Here is a 21,756-nt window from a genome sequence, read left to right on the forward strand (position 1 = left end):
ATAAAAACACCCACTCTCACTCCTCCTCCTCAACACAGTACTGGAAGTAGCCAGAGCAATCAGGGAAAAGAAAGAAATAAAAGGGATCCAAATAGCAAAAGAAGAAGTCAGACTATATATCTTCACTGACAATATGATTCTATACCTAGAAAATCCTAAAGACTCTGCCAAAAGTCTCCTAGAACTCATAAATGACTTAAGTAAAGTTTCAGGGTACAAAATCAGTGTACAAAAACCAGTAGCCTTTCTATACACCAACAACGTCCAGATCGAGAGTGAAATCAAAAATACAATCTCACTTACTATAGCCACACACACAAAATGAAATACCTAGGAATACAGCTAACCAAGGAAGCAAAAGATTTCAATAAGGAGAACTACAAACCACTGCTGAAAGAAATCAGAGATGACACTAATAAATGGAAAAACATTCCATACTTGTAGATTGGAAGAATCAATATCATAAAAATAGCCATAGTGTCCAAAGCAATTAACGCATTCATTTCAATTTGTCTGAAATTACTAATGACATTCTTCACAGAATTAGAAAAAAAACTATTCTAAACTTCAAATGGAACCAAAAAAGAGCCCAAATAGCCAAAGCAATCCTAAGCAAAAAGAACAAAGCTGGAGGCATCACACTACCTGACTTTGAACTATACCATAACGTCACATTAACCAAAACATTTTGGTACTGGTACAAAAAAAAGAAAAAAATAATAATGACACATAGATCAATGGAACAGAATAGAAAACTCAGAAGTAAAGCCACACACCTACAATCATCTGATCTTCAAAAAGCCTGACAAAAACAAGCATTGGGAGAAAGACACTCTCTTCAATAAATGTTCTTGGGTATAACTGGGTAGCCATATGCAGAAGATTGAAGCTGGACCCCTGCCTTTCACTATATACAAAAATTAACTATAAATAATCTCTTATACTGCCCTGTAGTAATAATGTTCTCGACAAAATAGATGTACTATTCACCATAACAACTTCTGCAAACATCAAGCTTTACTTTGCCCTCTAATTACCCCTTAAAGATGTAGATAGCACCACACTGACCTCATCATACAACTCTCAAAGTAATGAAGAAAATGGATGACAGTATGATATAGCAGTGATAAGATAAAAGAGGAAACATTATTAAGGAGCTTTACAGCAGAATTATATATCAAAGTGTCAGTTTAGATAAAAATATTCATCCATTTGCTAGTATAGGATGTATTTGAGGACAGGAAAAGTTAAATTTGCAGTTTCTTTATAACAAACGCTCCGAAAACACCCAGAAAACTTGATGGGGTGTCTTTTCAGCAATTTCCTGATAGGTTTTCTCTTCCAATTCCCTGAATGCTATAAAAGGGAACTGGGATTTACTGATAATAATTACAGGGAAAAATCTCTCAATTTTTACAATGCGCACAGATGGAACACTACCAATATAAAAGGTAGTTTGTTTTTTATGTACTAAGCTAGGAAAATGTTACAACTGGTATATTTTTGTGCCTTGCATTTTGACATGCCAGCAATAATGATTTAACTCTTATTGAGAGATCATTAGACAGATAAGAAATTATGGAAGTAAAGGTAAAATACATATACTTCAAATTAAGTTAAACTTGAAGCTCTGTGAAAGGTGTTCTGTTTTTTCACCTAGCTGCATTTGAAATCAATTGAGGTCATAGATGGAATGTAAATAAGGAACAGTGTGGATGGACAGGATGGGAAGCCAGCAGTGCACTGTTGAGTTTTATCATGTTGCTAATCTGTTACATAGCGGTTTTATTTTATTCCTACAGCTGCACTTCTACTGTACTTAATTAGGTAGTGCATAAGTGCTCATCATATTCATTTTCTAAAAAAAGTTGTCTGCATGTAAACTGTTGTAGTTTGGATAAGGTACTTTAAAATATCTTCCCCAGAGATCTTAAAAAAATGACTTCCCTAAAAATTTTCATGAGTGCTAATAAAATGAATTCCAACCTATTTTCAAGTCATACCCTTCTGTTCTTTTCTGCTTCACTTATACAACTATATTTAATCATTATAAAAAGATGGAGTCCAGTTCCTTAAATCCTCATCTTCTTAGAATTCATATTTGTAAGGATTCTGAATGTTTTCAAATAGAGTTTGACATGGCATCATTGTTAACTAGTGAATACAAATACTTATATAAATAGAATATGAAAATTTGATTTAATACAATCAATTCTATTCAACAAACAGTCTTGCCTGACATAACACATACTCTAAAATCAACTACACAATCGGCCATAAAAGAATCCTCAGCAAATTCAAAAAAACCAACATCATATCAACCACACTCTCAGACCACAGAACAATAAAAATAGAAATCAATATTAAGAAAATTGTTCAAAACCATACAATTACATGGAAATTAACCTACTCCTGAATGACTTTTGGATAAACAATGAAATTAAGGCAGAAATCAAGAAATTATTTGAAACTGATGAGAACAAAGATATAACATACCAGAATCTCTAGGACACAGCTAAAGCAGTGTTAAGGGGGAATTTTATAGTGCTAAATGCCCACATCAAAAAGTTAGAAAGATCTCAAATTAACAGCCTAACATCACACCTAGAGTAACTAGAGAAACCAGAACAAACCAACCCCAAAGCTAGCAGAAGACAAAGTAACCAAAATCAGAGATGAACTGAAGGAAATTCAGACATGAAAAACCAGACAAAAGATCAACAAATTCAGGAGCTTGTTTTTTGAAAGAATGAGATAGATAGCGTGCTACCTAGACCAATAAATAAAAAAAGAAGATCCAAGTAAGCACAATTAGAAATGACAAAGGGGATGTTACCACCATCTCCACAGGCATACAAAAACCCCTCAGAGAGTACTATGAACACCTCTATGCACAAAAACTAGAAAACCTAGAGGAAATGGATAAATTCCTAGAAATATACAACCTCCCAATATTGAACCTGGAAGAAATTGAATCCTGAACAGGCCAACAGGAAGTTCTGAAATTGAATCAGTAATACACAGCATACCAACCAGAAAAAGCCCAAGATCAGATGGATTCATGACCAAATTTGCCCAGATATATAAAGAACTGGTATCATTCCTACTGAAACTATTCCAAAAAAATTGAAAAGGAGGGACTCCTCCCTAACTCATTCTATGACGCCAGCATCATCTGATACCAAAACCTGGCAGAAAGACAACAACAAAAAAGAAAACTTCAAGCCAACACCCTTGATACACATAGATGCAGAAATCCTCAACAAAATGTAAACAAACTAAGTCCAGTATCACATCAAAAAGCTAATCCATCACAATCAAAAAGGCTTTATCCTGGGGATGCAACATTGGCTCAAATGTACACAAATCAATAATTGTGATTCACCACATAAACAGAACTAAAAACAAAAACCATATGATAATCTCAATAGATGTAGACAAGGCTTTTTATAAAATTAAACATCACTTCATGTTAGAAAAAAACCTCCAACAAACTGGGCATTGAAGAAACATACTTCAAAATAATAAGAGCCATCTATGAAAAACCCACATCCAACATCATACTGAATGGGCAAAAGCTGGAAGCACTCCCCTTGAAAATGAGAAAAAGACAAGGATGCCTTATCACCACTCCTACTCAACATAGTACTGGATTAGCCAGAGAAATGAGGAAAGAGAAAGAAAGAAAAGGCATCCAAATTAGGAAGAGAGGAAGTCAAACTATCCCTGTTTACAGACTATATAGTTCCATACCTAGAAAACCCCATAGTCTGTGTGCAAAAGCTCTTTGATCTGATAAACAACTTCAGCGAAGTTTCAGGATACAAAATCAATGCACAAAAATCAGTGGCATTTCCATACACCAACAACATTCAAGTTGAGAGCCAAATCAAGAATGCAATCTCATTCACAACTGCCACAAAAAGAATAAAATACCTAGGAATACAGCTAACTACGGAGGCAAAAAGATCTTAACAATCAGGATAACAAAACACTTCTCAAAGAAATCAGAGATGACACAAACAAATGGAAAAACATTCTCTGCTCATGGATAGGAAGAATTAATATTATTAAAATGGACATACTGCCCAAAGCCATTTACAGATTCAGTACTATTCTTATCAAACTACAATTCTTGAAATAATTACAAAGAAAAACTATTTTAAAATTCACATGGAACCACAAAAGAGCCCAAATAGCCACGGCAATACTAAGCAAAGCAAAAAACAAAAAAGCCACAAAGCTGGAGGCATCACAGTACCTAACTTCAAACTACACTATAAGGCTATAGAAACCAAAACAGCGTGATACTGGTACAAAGACAGACACAGAGACCAATGGAACAGAACAGAGAGCCCAGAAATGATGTTGCACACCAACAACCATCTGATCTTCAACAAAGTTGACAAAAACAAGCAATGGAGAAAGGGCTTTCTATTCAATAAATGGTGCTGTTATAACTGGCTAGCCATAATGCAGAAGATTGTAACTGGACCCCTTCCTTACACCACATACAAAAATCAACTCAAGATGGACTAAAGACTTAGATACAAAACTTAAAATTAAAAAAAAAAAAACCCTGAAAGATAATCTAGGAAATAAAAATGAAAGCTGAAACAGAAAGGAAGGTAAAAGACAGATTTAGCAAAGACTTTATAATAAAGATATCAAAAGCAATTGCAACAAAACCAAAACCTAACAAATGGGACCTAATTAACTTAAAAAAACTTCAGCACAGCCAAAGAAACTACCAACACAGTAAACAAACAACTTACAGAATCAGAGAAAATACTTGCAATATTTTGGTTTTGCAAATAATAAATCAGTATTTAATATTTGATTTAATGCAATCAATTCTATTCAAGAAACAATTTTATTTATTTATTTATTTATTTTATTTTTTTGAGACAGTCTTACTCTGTTGCCCAGGCTGGAGTGCAGTGGCACGATCTTGGCTCACTGCAACCTCCGCCTCCCAGGTTCAGGCGATTCTTCCTCCTCAGTCTCCCGAGTAGCTGGAATTACAGGCGCCCGCCACCACGCCGGCTATTTTTTGTATTTTTAGTAGAGATGGGGTTTTGTCGTGTTGGCCAGGCTGGTCTCAAACTCCTGGGCTCAAGTGATTCACCCACCTCAGCCTCTCAAAGTGCTGGGATTACAGGATTACGCATCCAGCCCCAACAAACAATTTTTAGGTGTCTGCCACGGTCACGATTCTATACTGGACACCAAAATTGGTAGGAAACAGGTGTTCTAGGATTTCGCATAACGAGGGCAGGCAGTAGATTGTTCAACTTCTTTCAGACATGCAAAAACAGATTACACTTTTGGAAACAAGAAAATATGAAATAAGCTAATTTAACTGGGATTAGGAATAAAGCTATAGTTGGCTGTGAGGATATAAAAAATATGTACAAAATTAAATACGAAAGTGAGGTAAAAATACAGAAAAAAGGAAAGACATCAAATATAATAAAGAGGAAAAAAATGAAAGCTGAAACAGAAAGGAAGGTAAAACTTTTGACTTCATGATGTCTCGGGTAGTGGTAGGCAAATCAAACTTCAGTTTTAGCTGCTTAGGAAAGAAAATAAGAATTTAAAAAAAAAATAAAAAAGGAAAGAAGAAAAAGAACAAAATGCTAAATATAGTTCCTAGGAAAACTGGGAATGCATTATTGACTTTAACCACATAACAGCAATTGTTTAACAAAGAAGGCTGTATCTTAAGCTTTGTGTATCTAAAGACATGTTTATTGCGTAGGTAATCAATTTCTTTTTTTTTTTTATTTTAAGATTATTTTTTTAAAAATTTATTTATTATTATTATACTTTAAGTTCTAGGGTACATGTGCATAACGTGCAAGTTTGTTACATATGTATACTTGTGCCATGTTGGTGTGCTGCACCCATCAACTCATCAGCACCCATCAACTCCTCATTTACATCAGGTATAACTCCCAGTGCAATCCCTCCCCCCTCCCCCCTCCCCATGATAGGCCCCGGTGTGTGATGTTCCCCTTCCTGAGTCCGAGTGATCTCATTGTTCAGTTCCCACCTATGAGTGAGAACATGCGGTGTTTGGTTTTCTGTTCTTGCGAAAGTTTGCTAAGAATGATGGTTTCCAGCTGCATCCATGTCCCTACAAAGGACACAAACTCATCCTTTTTGATGGCTGCATAGTATTCCATGGTGTATATGTGCCACATTTTCTTAATCCAATCTGTCACTGATGGACATTTGGGTTGATTCCAAGTCTTTGCTATTGTGAATAGTGCCGCAATAAACATATGTGTGCGTGTGTCTTTATAGCAGCATGATTTATAATCCTTTGGGTATATCCCCAGTAATGGGATGGCTGGGTCATATGGTACATCTAGTTCTAGATCCTTGAGGAATCACCATACTGTTTTCCATAATGGTTGAACTAGTTTACAATCCCACCAACAGTGTAAAAGTGTTCCTATATCTCCACATCCTCTCCAGCACCTGTTGTTTCCTGACTTTTTAATGATCGCCATTCTAACTGGTGTGAGATGGTATCTCATTGTGGTTTTGATTTGCATTTCTCTGATGGCCAGTGATGATGAGCATTTTTTCATGTGTCTGTTGGCTGTATGAATGTCTTCTTTTGAGAAATGTCTGTTCATATCCTTTGCCCACTTTTTGATGGGGTTGTTTTTTTCTTGTAAATTTGTTTGAGTTCTTTGTAGGTTCTGGATATTAGCCCTTTGTCAGATGAGTAGATTGCAAAAATTTTCTCCCATTCTGTAGGTTGCCTGTTCACTCTGATGGTAGTTTCTTTTGCTGTGCAGAAGCTCTTTAGTTTAATGAGATCCCATTTGTCAATTTTGGCTTTTGCTGCCGTTGCTTTTGGTGTTTTAGACATGAAGTCTTTGCCCATGCCTATGTCCTGAATGGTACTACCTAGGTTTTCCTCTAGGATTTTTATGGTATTAGGTCTAACATTTAAGTCTTTAATCCATCTTGAATTAATTTTCGTATAAGGAGTAAGGAAAGGATCCAGTTTCAGCTTTCTACTTATGGCTAGCCAATTTTCCCAGCACCATTTATTAAATAGGGAATCCTTTCCCCATTTCTTGTTTCTCTCAGGTTTGTCAAAGATCAGATGGCTGTAGATGTGTGGTATTATTTCTGAGGACTCTGTTCTGTTCCATTGGTCTATATCTCTGTTTTGGTACCAGTACCATGCTGTTTTGGTTACTGTAGCCTTGTAGTATAGTTTGAAGTCAGGTAGCGTGATGCCTCCAGCTTTGTTCTTTTGACTTAGGATTGTCTTGGAGATGCGGGCTCTTTTTTGGTTCCATATGAACTTTAAAGCAGTTTTTTCCAATTCTGTGAAGAAACTCATTGGTAGCTTGATGGGGATGGCATTGAATCTATAAATTACCTTGGGCAGTATGGCCATTTTCACGATATTGATTCTTCCTATCCATGAGCATGGTATGTTCTTCCATTTGTTTGTGTCCTCTTTTATTTCACTGAGCAGTGGTTTGTAGTTCTCCTTGAAGAGGTCCTTTACATCCCTTGTAAGTTGGATTCCTAGGTATTTGATTCTCTTTGAAGCAATTGTGAATGGAAGTTCATTCCTGATTTGGCTCTCTGTTTGTCTGTTACTGGTGTATAAGAATGCTTGTGATTTTTGCATATTAATTTTGTATCCTGAGACTTTGCTGATTTCAAATGAAGTAAGTATCTCCAGAGAATCTCTTAAGAACTACAGTTTTTCATTTTGTATCATATATTGTTCCCTTCATTGCAGTAGGTCTGAGAAACACTTTGAGCAGTCAATACCAGGATTTTGTCATTATATAAATTCATGACTCTAGTATTGTCAGACATTTTTTGTGATCCACTTCAGTGTTGTCCCAAATCCCATGATCATTTAGTTTTTGATAACAAATATAAAGTTGGGTATTTTCAACAAAATCCTGAGTCAGTTTTTAAAATTTAAACACATTTAACTTGAACCAGTTTTTCCTTGGCTTTGCCAATTAGTCTGCATTTGAGGAACATGGCAAGTTGTTGGCAGATTAAAGTAGAGATGAGGCTCAGATGAGTAGGACGCATCGATTGTCATGTCTCATTAGTAAATTCTAAATTGACAGTTTCCTTTCATATCACAGTGACAGAAGTACAAAGCATTATTTACCATTTATTTTATGTTGGTACACATGCACTGTTGTATTAGATTTTTCAACTGAGCATTATTTGGTAAAATGTTTAGGCACCTCAAAAATCTAGTAATAAGTCAGTAATTGATGAGTGTTTTCAAAAATACACTCTTAATGGGGACTTCTGCAATACCGTGCAGGAAATACTGACCTATGGCTAGATATAGTTGTTTATAGCTGTTCTACCTAAACTTTCATTCCTCAAGTATACATTTTTAAAAGGAGGACATGTAGGCCAGGCGCGGTGGCTCAAGCCTGTAATCCCAGCACTTTGGGAGGCCGAGACGGGAGGATCACGAGGTCAGGAGATCGAGAACATCCTGGCTAACATGGTGAAACCCCGTCTCTACTAAAAAATGCCAAAAAAAAAAAACCACTAGCCGGGCGTGGTGGCGGGCGCCTGTAGTCCCAGCTACTCCGGAGGCTGAGGCAGGAGAATGGCGTGAACCCGGGAGGCGGAGCTTGCAGTGAGCTGAGATCCGACCACTGCACTCCAGCCTGGGCGACAGAGCAAGACTCCGTCTCAAAAAAAAAAGGAGGACATGTAGTACCTTATGAAAGGAAATTTGAGTTGCAAAATTTATTTCCTGAAATTTTACATTTCTTCTTCTAACATTGCCACTTACAGAACAGGAAGTGAGGACTCACAGGAGTAAAGGTTTAGGAAAAGACACAGATCTCATAAATGTGTCATATGGGAGGCACAATATATCAAAATCTCATACTTATATTTTCATTTAGACCTCATAATAACTGTATAAAGCTGATATTACCACCTTTTATAGTTTCCACGTCTCTCCGACTTTCAGGTCTTTACTCACATTCTCCACCCACTTGGTGCAGTGATGAAACATTTTACATAATCCCTTATTGACCCAAATTTAGGGATCACATACGGAAAGGAAGAGAATAATGGGAGAAAATGCCACCCTCTTATTGTTTTCTTTAAAAATAATTTTGTCTTCAGGATTCTTCTACCTCGTTATTCTGGGTACCTATTAAATTTATTGACACTGTTTGCTTATAGATAAGGCAATAGCCACAACTAATTATGAAGCACTGCTAAGACACATGACTCTATTCACTAATACATCATTTTTCTGCCTAACATTCATTCTGTGGACACTGTCGTCATATAGCTGTGCACGATGTTACACTACCGATTCTTCTTCCACCCAACTGTGCTTTAAAACTGTCCATGTGTCATCATTCCCACTGCCACCATTCTAGTGTAAGCTTCCACCATCTTTTGCCAAGGCCACTATAATAGCCTATTTTGTAACTAGTTTCCTATGTACACCATTGGTCCATGATTATTAGTATTCCAAACAATGTTCATAGGGATGCTTATAAAATGTGAATCACTCACATCATTCTTCTGCTGAATACTTTCCAATGGCTTTGTCTGGCAATTCTACAGAAATCTAATCCTCTAATAAAGTCTTTGTCCAAAATCTGACTCCCATTTACTTGTCAAACTTTGTCTCCTCTCCCACAGTGTGCTGGCGTTGGTGTTTTCTGGCTTGTGAGAGCTGAATATTCAAGAGTTTTTCAAGCCACTGATATCATATTGGTAACTTGAAACTGTCTGTGGTAGGAATATGTACACCACAGATATCAGTAACTGCTGCAAATCAGGACCCTTTTTCGGTCTTTGTTGATTCATTTTGGAGAGCTAGTGTTATTTATTTACCAGCACATCACTGTTACTATTGCTTGTTGCCTTGATTACAGTGTTCCACTGACACTGGTTTTGTCTGACCTTCCACATGCAGGCTTACTCCCTCACTTTAGCATCTCTGCCCTTTCTGTTCTCCTGTCTGGATGCTCCTCCCTTGGATCTTTACATGGCTGACATTTCCAGTCTCAATCCAAAGGTCATTTCCCAGAGGGGCTTCCATGACGATCTTAATCAAAAGACCGCTGTAGGTTACTCCAGTGTCTCTATAGCATCAATCTTATCCCTGAAACCTAGTAAAGTACCTTTAAAGTCACCTGCTTCCCTGGCAGCTAGATTGTGTTTGGTTGAAAACCAAACAGTGAAGCATATATTTTTTCTCACAGACAAGAATCATGGGGTTGGACAGTTCAGGGCTAGTACAACAGCTCAGTGAGGACATTAGGCCTGTGTCCTTTCCTTCTTCCTACTCCACCATCCTTAGCACTTGGCAGTTATCTTCGTGATCACACAATGGGAGTTTTACCTCCAAGGCACTTCAAGGCATTATAACCGTAAAAAGAAAGGGGAAAGAGGAAGGTCGCAAAGACGAAAATGTTGAAGGCTTGTGCCAACAGTTTGTCCGTTTCAAAGGCCTTCCTGGAAGCCATACCCAGTGACTTTACACTTAAAACAACTTGGCAAAATTGCAGTAGAGTCTGGAAAAAGAAGTGCATTCTCTTTTCAGTTTCTGTAGTTAAAGATGGCAAGGGATTCGAGGGTTGTGGATAGCTTTGGGATAGATACTTCATATTGTTAGCTTGAGTGCTCAACACATTTTGTGGAATTAGTGAACAGTAACTTTAAATGACCCAGCTGCATCATTATCCACGTTCCAGCTTTGGATGCTTCATAAGTCAAATTCCACAGTCTAAATGTCAATGGGGTTAATGAAAACTCATCATTAAAGAATGAAAAGATAATTGAACTCCTCTAGATCATTGTAAGCTCATCCCTTTTAAATTCTAATATTTTTAAGTTCCAATATTTTGTTCTTGTTTTTGTTTTGTTTATAATGTTCCAGCTATTTTGAAGGAAGTCTTTTGACAATGTGGAACTTTACTATCAGGCAATTCATGATGATGTGATCATCTTTCAATGATCCACTGTTATCACTATAAACACATTGGTAATACTGTAATGTAATATGAGGCTTTTAGCAGTGTTATAACTGTTTACCCAAGCTCACAATGGTCCATGTTGCTGTATCTAAAAAATAAACTTGCCATATCTTTATTGTTTTATTTTGAATCCCTTTTCTGTGGCAGGGTAGAGGAATAAACAAGAGCGCAGGCACTGGAGTCAAACACAGCTGGTTTTGGATTCTGGCCTCTCCATTGTTAGCTGTATAGCTTTGGGCCAGATGATTCATCTTTCTGAGCCTTAGTTGTTTTTATCTTTCTTTAACTGTGCAGTATAAATAAGAGTAATCTCTTGATATAATAGTAAGGATTTTACATGGTGATCTAAGTAAGACAAGTAAGCACTGAATAAATGATGGCCATTAACTCACTTTGTTCTGGACCATGTATTAAACTCAGTGACTGTAGAGTGCATTTGTGAACCACTTCCTGCGTCAGAATCATCTAAGATGAGTACTAAAAGAACAGATTTTAAGGCCCCACTTCTGCCTCTCTTTTTTTACGTCTCAGTTTTTAATATTCGCTTATATGTAGTTTTGCTTTCTGCGGTTTCACTTTCCAAAATTTCAGTTACCCTCAGTCAATTGCAATCCAAAATTATTAAATTGAAAATTCTAGAAATAAGCAATGCATAAATTTTAAGTTGTACACCATTCTAATCTGGCACCATCACAGTCCATTCTGCCTGAATCTTCCCTTTGTCCAGGATATCCGTACACTACCTACCTGTTAGTCACTTAGAAGCCATCTCAGTTATCAGCTCAACTGTCACAGTATCACAGTGCTTATGTTCAAGCAACTCTTATTTTACTAATCATGGCCACAAAGTGCAAGAACAGTGATGCCGACAATTTGGATATGGCAAAGAAAACCCATAAAGTGCTTCCTTTAAGTAAAAAGGTGAAACAGATCGACTTAATAGGGAAAGAAAAAAAAAGGTCAGATGCTGAGGTCACTAAGATCTGCTGTAATAATGAATCTTCTATCCATGAAATTGTGAAGAAGGAAAAAGAAATTCATGCTGGTGAAGCACCTTAAACTGCAAGTCATGGCCACAGTGCATGATAAGTGCTTAATTACAATGGAAAAGTCATTAAATTTGTGAGTAGAAGACATGAACGCAATTGTGTTTTGATAGACGACATTTGAGTTTACTACTAGCTGTGCTTCTAGGAATCCATTGGGGATCTTGGAATATACTCCCTGAGAATAAGGGAAAACGCCTCTAAATGGTCCACGGGCAAATTTGTATGTTAACTAAAATTTAAGAACCTCAAGCAAGGACTTGTTGATCAGATTAGCTTAGAGAAGGAGAAGTTCCTGGAATGATTTTAAGTGTTTGGATTCCTAAGCCACATCTCAAATGGAGCCCAGATTCTAGAGCCGTATTGCCTAGACTCAAATCCTAGTTCTACTTCTTACGAGTTATTTCCTTGGAGAAGCAATTTTAACTCTATGGATCTGAGTTTCCCCCTCTACAAAACAGGGATAATAACAGTACCTACCTCCAAGGGCTGTTAAGAGAAGTAAAATGTTTAGAACAAGGACATAATCAACACTATATGTGACAGTAATGAGTATTAGAAGTAACATTGTTATTAGGATTCCCAGTGTGTATCTCAGGCCATCAGTGATTCACAACATGACTATAGATTATAATCACTGGTGCCTGAAAATCCTGATTCCCAGGCCATGCCCCAGACTGAGGAAGTCAGAAATACAGGTATATATGAGGAGGTAGTATCCAGACATCTATGTTTTTAGGGCTCCCAGGTAATTCCACTGGACAGTGAAGGCTAGCACATAAAACTCTCCAGGTGACTCTGATGATCATTGAGTACTACTTGTCAGAGGTATACTGATAGATAGAATAAAGGTGAATCTTTATTGAGGAGAGAAAGATTAAGAACTCAGCCTCTGACCAAGAAAGCCTACAGAGTACAGAGCTATGATAAAACTACTGAATGTCAAAGAAGAAGCTTCTAAAAGTAAAGCCATGATTGAAAAAATAATAATAATAATAGGCACAGGGTTTAGAATCACTCAGATCTAGATTTGAAACCCAGATTTCCTACTTGTTAGTGAATTACTTAAACTCTCAATATTTTCCTTGGCATTATAAGGATTGTTATAAGGATAAAAATGGGTTAAAAATGCAAAGCTCTTAGCATACAATGACCTCCATATCATAGATGTTCAGTAAAAGTTTACTACGGTTATTATTGCTTTTAGGAGTAAGGATTAATGGAATGGGAAGTGTGAGGGAGAGGAAAGGGGCAAGTGTAATATGCAAGTATTTGCCTTATGCATTGAGAGAGTGGTATTCATCAGAGGTGGTAGACAATAGGAGTAGGTTCTAGGAAAATAATCCTTCTTGCTTTCGTTGTGCTTACCTGGCAGCCTCTCCAGTTCTTATGTATTATTCCTATTGATATGAGTTATACTAGTAAACCCAAACTTCTCTGTTACTAATCAAATGTGATAGAAGAGTTTCATAAAACAAGCATCAGGAGGTTCTGAACAAGAACCTAAGGGAACTGTTATAAATAAACCACACACACTTTATTCCAATAGATTTAGGAAAAAAAGTATGTTGCTGACTTGAAGCCTTCTTTTGCTTCCTTCCGGAACCTGGCCTTGCAGGTTTCTGATATTCTTACAGAACTTAAGGGTATCAGAATGCTGTTTAACACTCCAGCCTCATATCCGTTTATCACTCCCACCTATTTGTTTCCAAAATGGCTAGGCCTGGCTGGAGGAACTTGATCTCTCCCACTTCAGGTTTTCAGACTTCCTTTGGCTTTTACCACCTGCTGTGTATCCCTGACATTATACTGCAAGACTCCCGTGGAGGGGCACCCACTAGATGGCTTACGGGGTACCCCAAGATGGTATAGGCTCCAATGGGCACTGCTTTTCAGCTGTCTCCCTCTGCTCAGAGAGGGCAAGCGGGTCACCAAATTCATTGCCTGTGCCACCAGGAAAGAGATGCTAGTCTCCCTTCTTTCAGGCACACCCAGTAGCTACAATTGTTTCTGTCAGAGCCTTCCTTACTTAGTTATTGGAAGAGAAGCAAAAGACCCAGTAGTGTGTCAAATTAATGATTTAACAATTCTTTAATTTTCTATCATCTCCCAATGACCTCTTATGAGGACTGGGAAAGGCCTGTGGTTAATAGAAAAGGGTTGGCTCAGCTTTCATGAGTCTTAATGGAGACATGTCTGGTTTCCTTGATGACTCTTTTTTGAATAATATTTTTCTCAGCTTTCAATGGTCTTAGAAATTATCTGGAAACTGAAAAACAAAAATTAAAAAACCAACAACTTGTTTAGTAGATTCCACTCCTAGAGATTTTGGTTTAATTGGTCTGTGGTAGTAGGTCAGGGATTTAAAAACTTCACAGGTGGTTCCAATCAGCAGCCTTTGCTAACGACCTCCTTAACACTAATTGCTGTCACCTGTGGGCTTCTAGGACTAATTCTGACACTCGTCAAAGAATCCCATTCAGTACCATGTTACAGACTGTATTAAAGAATACTAGAGAGTACAACGGTTTCTGGAATTCTGGAATGAAGGAAACCTAAACAAAATCATTTTGCTCACTCTTCTCTCTCTGGGATCTGTAAACTAACAACTACAGAATCACTTTGAGCATGTACTTAAAAGGCATATTCTGGGGACTTATCCTTACACCTTCTGAATCAACATTTCTCAAATGCGGTGAGGATTAGGCATCTGCATTTCAATGAGCTCTTCTGGGTGATTCTTAAACACATTCGTGTTGAGAACCAATAATCCGTAGCAGAGGTTCTCAACCCTGGCTGCACTTTAGCATCACCTGAAGGGCTTTAAAAAGCCCCATGACCAGCCCCCCACTCTGTGCCAATCACATCAGAAACTATCCAGGTGGGACCAACCTAGGTATTTGTGTTTGTTAAAGCCTCTCTGGTTGATTTTAATATGCAGTTAAGGCTGAAAACCACTGTTGTGGAGATTCTGGTTTAATTTGTTTGGCATAGGTTTAAGACATTAGTAACTTCTAAATGCACCCTAGATAATTTCAATGCACAGCCCAGGTTGAGAACTACTAAAAATATTCAGGTTAGTATCATTTTCAATTTTGTTGGACTTCACCCAGTGTGGTCTCTAATACTCTTCAGCCTGCACATTTAGGCTTGCCTTTCTCTTCTAGTCCAGATCCAAGCAAGGCTTGAAGCAAGGCTGATAATAATCTGGAGTTGTAGATTCACGAGAAGTTACAGGTTCATGCAGACACAGACCTCTAACACCTGCCTTCCTGAGCCAGTCTCATCAATTAATCCATCATTCATTCAACAAATGTGCATTAGACACTTGATATTTGTTAGGTACATCCTAAAATGTATGGCATATCCTTGATGTTAGGTACGTCCTAGGATGATATGTGCTAAGACACAGAGATGTGGAATTCTGTGGATGCAATGAATAAGATATTTTGTTTCTGACATCTGAAGAAGTGTATACATTCACAGAGATAAAGGAGGGAGATGTACCTGCAAACAGAGGGTAGTAATTATTATAACAGATGAGTGAACAAAGAGCTGTAGAAATGCAGACATGATAGCAACTGAAGCTGCTTCAGAGAGTCAGGGAAGACGTTGAGGAGATGGTTTTTAAGCCAAGTCTGCCCTTACATGGCCTTAAACACTCACCATGACGTGATTTCTGTCTACCTCATCTCTCGCCACTCATCCCTTGCTACTCTCATCCTGTTTTCAGCGTTAGCTATAATAAATGCCTTTTATTTCTTTGAATATCCCACACTCTCTTAACAAGCCTTTGATCTGCATTTATTCCCTTTGTCTTGAATATTCTTCCCTCTTTCTCCACTTACACCTCCTACCTAGGACTCTGCTTAGCAGTTATTTCCACAAATAGATCCTCCCTGACTTTTTGATGATGATAAATGTCTTTGTTATACATCCATGGACAAGCCTGTAGTGCTTCATTTATAGAACACACCCACTTTATTGCATGTCTATGACTCCTCCCCTTCAACCCTGTGAGTTCTATGAAAGCAAGAGAAAGGAGCTATCTCCTTCACTGCTGTCTCCTGTGCACAGCCCAGGGCTAGCACTACTGCATGAATGAATGAATTGAATTTCAGGAACAGGGAATGCTATGTGCAAGGCATAGGTGTGGAATTCTGTGGCACGTCCTAGCAACAGCAAAAAGTTGGGATGGCCCCACTGTAGGATGGACAGGAGGAGATGTTCTGAGATGAGCAAGAAGTCGGCTGTTAATAGCCTTATATGTAACCCTAAGTGTTCTGAACTTTACTCTGTAGGGAGTAGGAAGCCAGGGAAGGTTTTATGTGCAGGAGAATAATAATTAGGTTTACCATTCACGATAATTACTATGGAAGCAATGTGGCGGATGGACTGAAAAAAGGAGAGTAATTTAAAGGAGATCAGTTAGGAGACATTCCAGTACTGCAAGTGAGAAATGATGAAGACTGCCCTGAGAGTGATGGGGCTCTTTACAAAAGGCAATTCCGAAACAGAATCTACCGCACTTGCCGACTATCTGCATGCAAAGGGAGTGTGAAAGACACCATAGTTTTGCTTGAGAAGGTGACTTGTTTGGGGGAAGAAATTTTTGGAAATATGAAACAAAAGAAAAGAAGAGCAAGTTTTAGGGGGAAAAAAATGAGGTCAGAGAGTTCCATGCATCCATGGGCATCTAGGTAGAATTTTTGTTACTGTTGTTTTAGAGATAGGGTCTCACGCTGTCTCCTAGGCTGGAGTCCAGTGGTGAAATCATGGCTTACTGCAGCCTAGGTAGAGTATTTTTTGCAGTTAGAAATGCATAAAATCTCAGCTTGGTACCTTATTGATTGTGGAAGTATCTGGTTTTGCCAAATTGACTATGTAGACTTCCCGTTTATGTACTAAAAGGTAGACTTTAGAAACTGGCAGTGTCACATTGATTCAATGATTTGTGCTACTTTGGCCCACGACTGGCAATCAGAATGACTACTTCAAAGACAGTCTCCATCAAAGTCACTTTTTGTTATTTTATTCAGTTAGATACATACACCTATGCTAACCCCACCCAGATTCTGAGGTGCTAACAATTTTATTGTAGGTGGCTGTGCTATTATATTTCTTTCTCATTAGATTGTGAGCTTTGAAAAGGGGTATCATATTCTTGTTAAGCTGGCACCAAGCATTAATAACAGAAACTCAAATTACTGGATGGATGGGTGAATGGATAAATTTATGAGCTGATGGCAGGGATGTAGGATGCTTTCTGGAGCTAGGCACTTAGGAATCGAAAACCTCATATCCTATAACATAAATGCCTCAGTGGTTTTTCAGTGAGTTATTTACTGCAGCCACAAGGATAGAAGAGCTCACCCATAAGTATTTTTAAATGGCCCTTTATTGAATTATTTTCTCTTGGCAATATGAAATAATCCAGGGAATTTTAAAGTTTATGGCTATAAAAGACTACATGTTTCTTGATACATGAACCTTTGATATTGTTAAATGAAAGAGAAGCATTTAAAATAACTTATTGAAAACTCTTGTTTAGTACTGTTCTAAAGGCTGGTAGATGGGCACATGATCAGACTTTTGTTTTAGGAAAGTAACTTTGTGGACCATTTGAAGAGGTTGTGGGAGAAGAAATAATTCCAATTGGACAGAGGAGAGATGACGAGGGTCTGGAATAATCCAATGGCAGTGAAATGGGAAAAGTACATTAATTTTATTCACTATGATGTACTATACCCTGAGGATACAATGGTAACCAAACCAGACAAGTTACTACCCTCAAGAAGTTTATAGACAAACTGCAGAGATGCACAGCAATCCATTCATTATAGTAATACATGTAATGTTGTAGCTATGACAAACTGAAATAGGAAAGGAAAAGTTGAACTGAAAGGAAGCATCTCAGGTAAAACTGACAGAATTAGTTTTGTTTTTGCAGTATCAGAATAAATAATAGACATGTGTCCAGCTCTTCTTTACTGACATAATATTCAAACTCATTTGTATGACACAAATTACATGAAATCCCATCAAAGAAAATGTATGAAGTGACAAATGTGTGGAACAAGTTAAAATGACCTTTAACCAAAAGATGAGACCAATAAGCTATGAATATAAATTCTGATTATGCAATTTAATTCCACTTGTTTTTCAATGTCATCATCCAGTTGGAATAATAGTACTATGAGCTGATGAGATACAATTTATTCTAGGTTTCTCTATTTTGGTTTTTTTTTTTCATTCAGATGTTGCAAGAGCAATTGAATTACTGGAAAAACTACAGGAATCTGGAGAAGTACCAGTGCACAAGCTACAATCCCTCAAAAAAGTGCTTCAGAGTGAGTTTTGTACAGCTATTCGAGAGGTATGGCACTAAGATTTTAGTAACTAAATTCAACCATATGTCTTCTTCATAGAAAACATGTCTTTTCTACACAAACAGTTGAAATTGTTAAGATTGGAACTACATTTTAATTTTTTGTTTTTAGCTCCTTGGACAGATGATAAAATATAGTTTAGCCTGCTAAATTAGATCCAGCCAGGATTTATACATTCATATAAAACCAAATGTTGATCTTCTGGTACCAATGAAGGGACTGCGTAGCAGGTGACTGTTGCATGTAGTCTATGCTATTTAGTGGTCACATGAAGCCACCTAGAAATTCAGGTAGAACTAGTTATCATTAATAGGGGCTGAGGTTGTCTAAAAAGAACATACAATTAATTCTTTCCCAGGAAAATCTGAAGTAGTAACCTCCTACTGACTAAACGTTACTGTCTAAGGCAATGATGGAAAATATACAGTTAGGCTGGTATGTCTTTCTAACAAATCTACATTGTAATCCTTTCTTGACTAATAGTTTCAAGAAGACTAAGGTGAAACAAGTATATTGAAATGACTATTTGAATTTTGTATTGACTTTGAGTGGGATTGACCATTCAACTAATGAATTTAATTGGTTACAAGATAAGTCACTTGAGATCTATAAACTATATTGTTTTACTTGGTAACCCATTACTCCTTCCCCAATAGGAACCAAGTAATTCATTAGTTAGAACCCAAAGTCCATAAATCCATTTGCCCTGCCAAAAGTCCTCAATGTTGAATTACCTACTGTTATTCTCTCCAAAGTCTGTTGAAACCGATGACTACCTAGAGAGTTTATTGTAGCATAGGGCAGGCACCTCTCATGAATGCTTGTGTCACTCCACCTTTCTCTTTACAAGTCTTCTTGTGGCTAATGTATATTCTTTTACCTCAACAATACCAGTTTAGTCACTAGGCAGGAAAGATCAAGGTAAAGACATACAAAACTTCTCACTACAGATTTAAACTGGTGCCTATGCAATGCATGTAAAATTTGACCTTTGTTGGAATTTGTTGACTTATGCTGTGCTTGTGCTAAATATTTATCAGGTGAAGTGTTCACTATTTAATTTTTGTTAATATTGAACACAGCTTAAGTACATAACCATAATAACGTCTCTAAGTTTTAACCTATGAATTTGATTGAAGGCTGTAAGGAAATTTCTCTGCATACGGATTCTTTGCCATTAGCTTCCCCTCAGTGGGAAAGGTATAAAATATCTCAAAACTGCATGAGCGTCCTCTTGATTACAGGTGTCACTCCTGTGCTCACTCTGTAGACCAAGGCCAAATTTCCTATACTCTGTTTTCTTCCTTCACAGAGTGCCATTCCCCCGAAATTTGATGGCCATTTTTTTTTCCATTTTAGAGATTCTACCATCTCTTTTATGTCTTAGCATTCTGCTTTCCACAGAAGTAACCAAAGGATAGGATACATCAAATATATACCTCTGCTCATTGAGTACATGGCTTATGATGAATTCAGAGTCTCTACCACCATGGAACTCACAGTCTAATGGGAGAAGACTATGATAAATAAATGTACAATGCAATATCAGAGTGACAAGACTGGAGAGAAATAAAGCAGGATTAGAGGGGTCTGGTTGAAGCTCTATTATTTAATGTGGTCAGGAACAAAAGCAAATAAATGAAAAAAAGAAAGCAAAAAAGTAATGGAACAGTCACACAAATATCAGGGCTCATAGTGTTCCAGGCAGAAGAAATCACAAGTGCAAAAACCAAAAGCTAATATGTATGCAGTAGAGTTAGCAAGGTAGGCTTCCTAGAGGTAGCTGGAAAGGAGAACACATAGGTCCGGCAGGCCATATAGTAAGAACATTGTATTTCTTTCTAAGTATGATAGGAAGCCCCTGGAGAGTTCTGACCTGATTTTATTTGCTTTTTGAAAATGTGTGTCTGGATGCTGTGATGAGACTACAAGTGTGAGTACAAAAGAAGAAACAAAGAGAGACTAGTGATTAAGTAGTGAGTAGATTGTGTGAGAGATGAGATGATAGCAAACTTGGACAAAGGTGGCAGCACTGCAAAATGGGAAGCTGTCTGATTCCAGATATATTTTCTTAGAGCAAAGTCAACAGAAATTATTAATGAACTGGATGGCGATATGGAATGTGAAAGAAAGAAGACCCTATTGAATCTTAGGTTTGGGCTTGAACACTTGAATGAATGATGTTATAATAAGGTGGACTAGTTTTGCAGAAGGCTATCCAGGAACTCCATTATGGACTTAGTAAGTTGATGATGCTTTTGAGATATCCAAGTAGAGATGTCTAACAGGCATCTAAATCTGAAGGTTGGGGGAGAAGTTGGGTCTGGAAATATAAATGTGGTATGGATATCTGTTCAAATAAACACACCAGCCTTTTTTTCTTTCTTTCTTTTTTTAGAGTTTGCTAAGGAAAATGAGAATGAAATTAAAATGGAAAGTAAATATGGGGGCTTTGTTTAGGCATTATAAATCCATCTAACAAACTCTTCCCATGGTAAAGTGTGTGCGTCATTGGTAGTCCATAGAAGTCTATAACTGATCTATAGACAGTTTGGCATTTTCACAGGGAAAGCAGATGATGTAATTTATCTACCTTACCTTTTTTAAATTTGAACTAGTAAGATTAATTTTATATTCACAGTAAACTCCTTAGTAATAATATTGTTCTTAAAGGCAATGCACGTTATAGAGGAATTGTAAAAGATTACTTCATCTTGGCTAACATTTTATGGCCATTCATATGATATTGTTTATATTTGCTAAATTTGGAATTTTCTTTATTATTCTTATTGTGTTTATTTACATTTGCTGTGGGAAATAATAATAGTAGCAATATATAAACAATGATTCTGAATAATATTATGAATCTTTCTAGTAAAAAGTTATTCAATTAAAATATAAAATATAAATGCATGTTGCCAGGTAGGTGAAACCAAATGCCAGTAAAGAAAAGTGCAGTTATAAAGTATGATAATAAATGTCTCAAAGTTACATTTAGTGAGCCTAGAATACTTCCTCTCTTGGTGTCTTGGGTACTGATTGTAATACTGGCAAAAAAAAAAAAAAAAAAACTTCGAAGTTTTGGTTTTTTATTCAAATAAAGCTCAGAATCTTTGTGGTTATCTGAGTTTTTCAGAAATATTTGCTAGTTAATACTTTTCCTTTTGAAAGTTATTGATGTTGTCATGCAAAACAGAAAAGAACAAAAATGACAGTGGCATCATTCTTAGTTGCACTCAGCAAAGCAAAAAGAGTTGCAGGTCACACTTTTGCCAACAAGATTGTAAAACA

The 21,756-nt window shown here is 37.1% G+C and overlaps 1 protein-coding gene across 2 annotated transcripts in view; it reads left to right on the top strand.

The window, feature by feature from the left end:
• LOC105473294 (lin-7 homolog A, crumbs cell polarity complex component) overlaps window positions 1–21,756 on the top strand; it is a 145,976-nt gene that overhangs the window by 35,205 nt on the left and 89,015 nt on the right. The window contains exon 2 of one of the 2 annotated variants that reach the window (XM_011727033.3): window positions 18,334–18,452. The exons of the other annotated variant lie outside the window; for it this stretch is intronic. Coding sequence (XP_011725335.1) covers window positions 18,334–18,452 — 119 coding nt within the window. The remainder of the gene's footprint in view (window positions 1–18,333; window positions 18,453–21,756) is intronic. 2 annotated transcript variants of the gene reach the window in all.

The sequence above is a fragment of the Macaca nemestrina genome, chromosome 10, assembly GCF_043159975.1.
Source record: "Macaca nemestrina isolate mMacNem1 chromosome 10, mMacNem.hap1, whole genome shotgun sequence".
Taxonomy (NCBI): domain Eukaryota; kingdom Metazoa; phylum Chordata; class Mammalia; order Primates; family Cercopithecidae; genus Macaca; species Macaca nemestrina.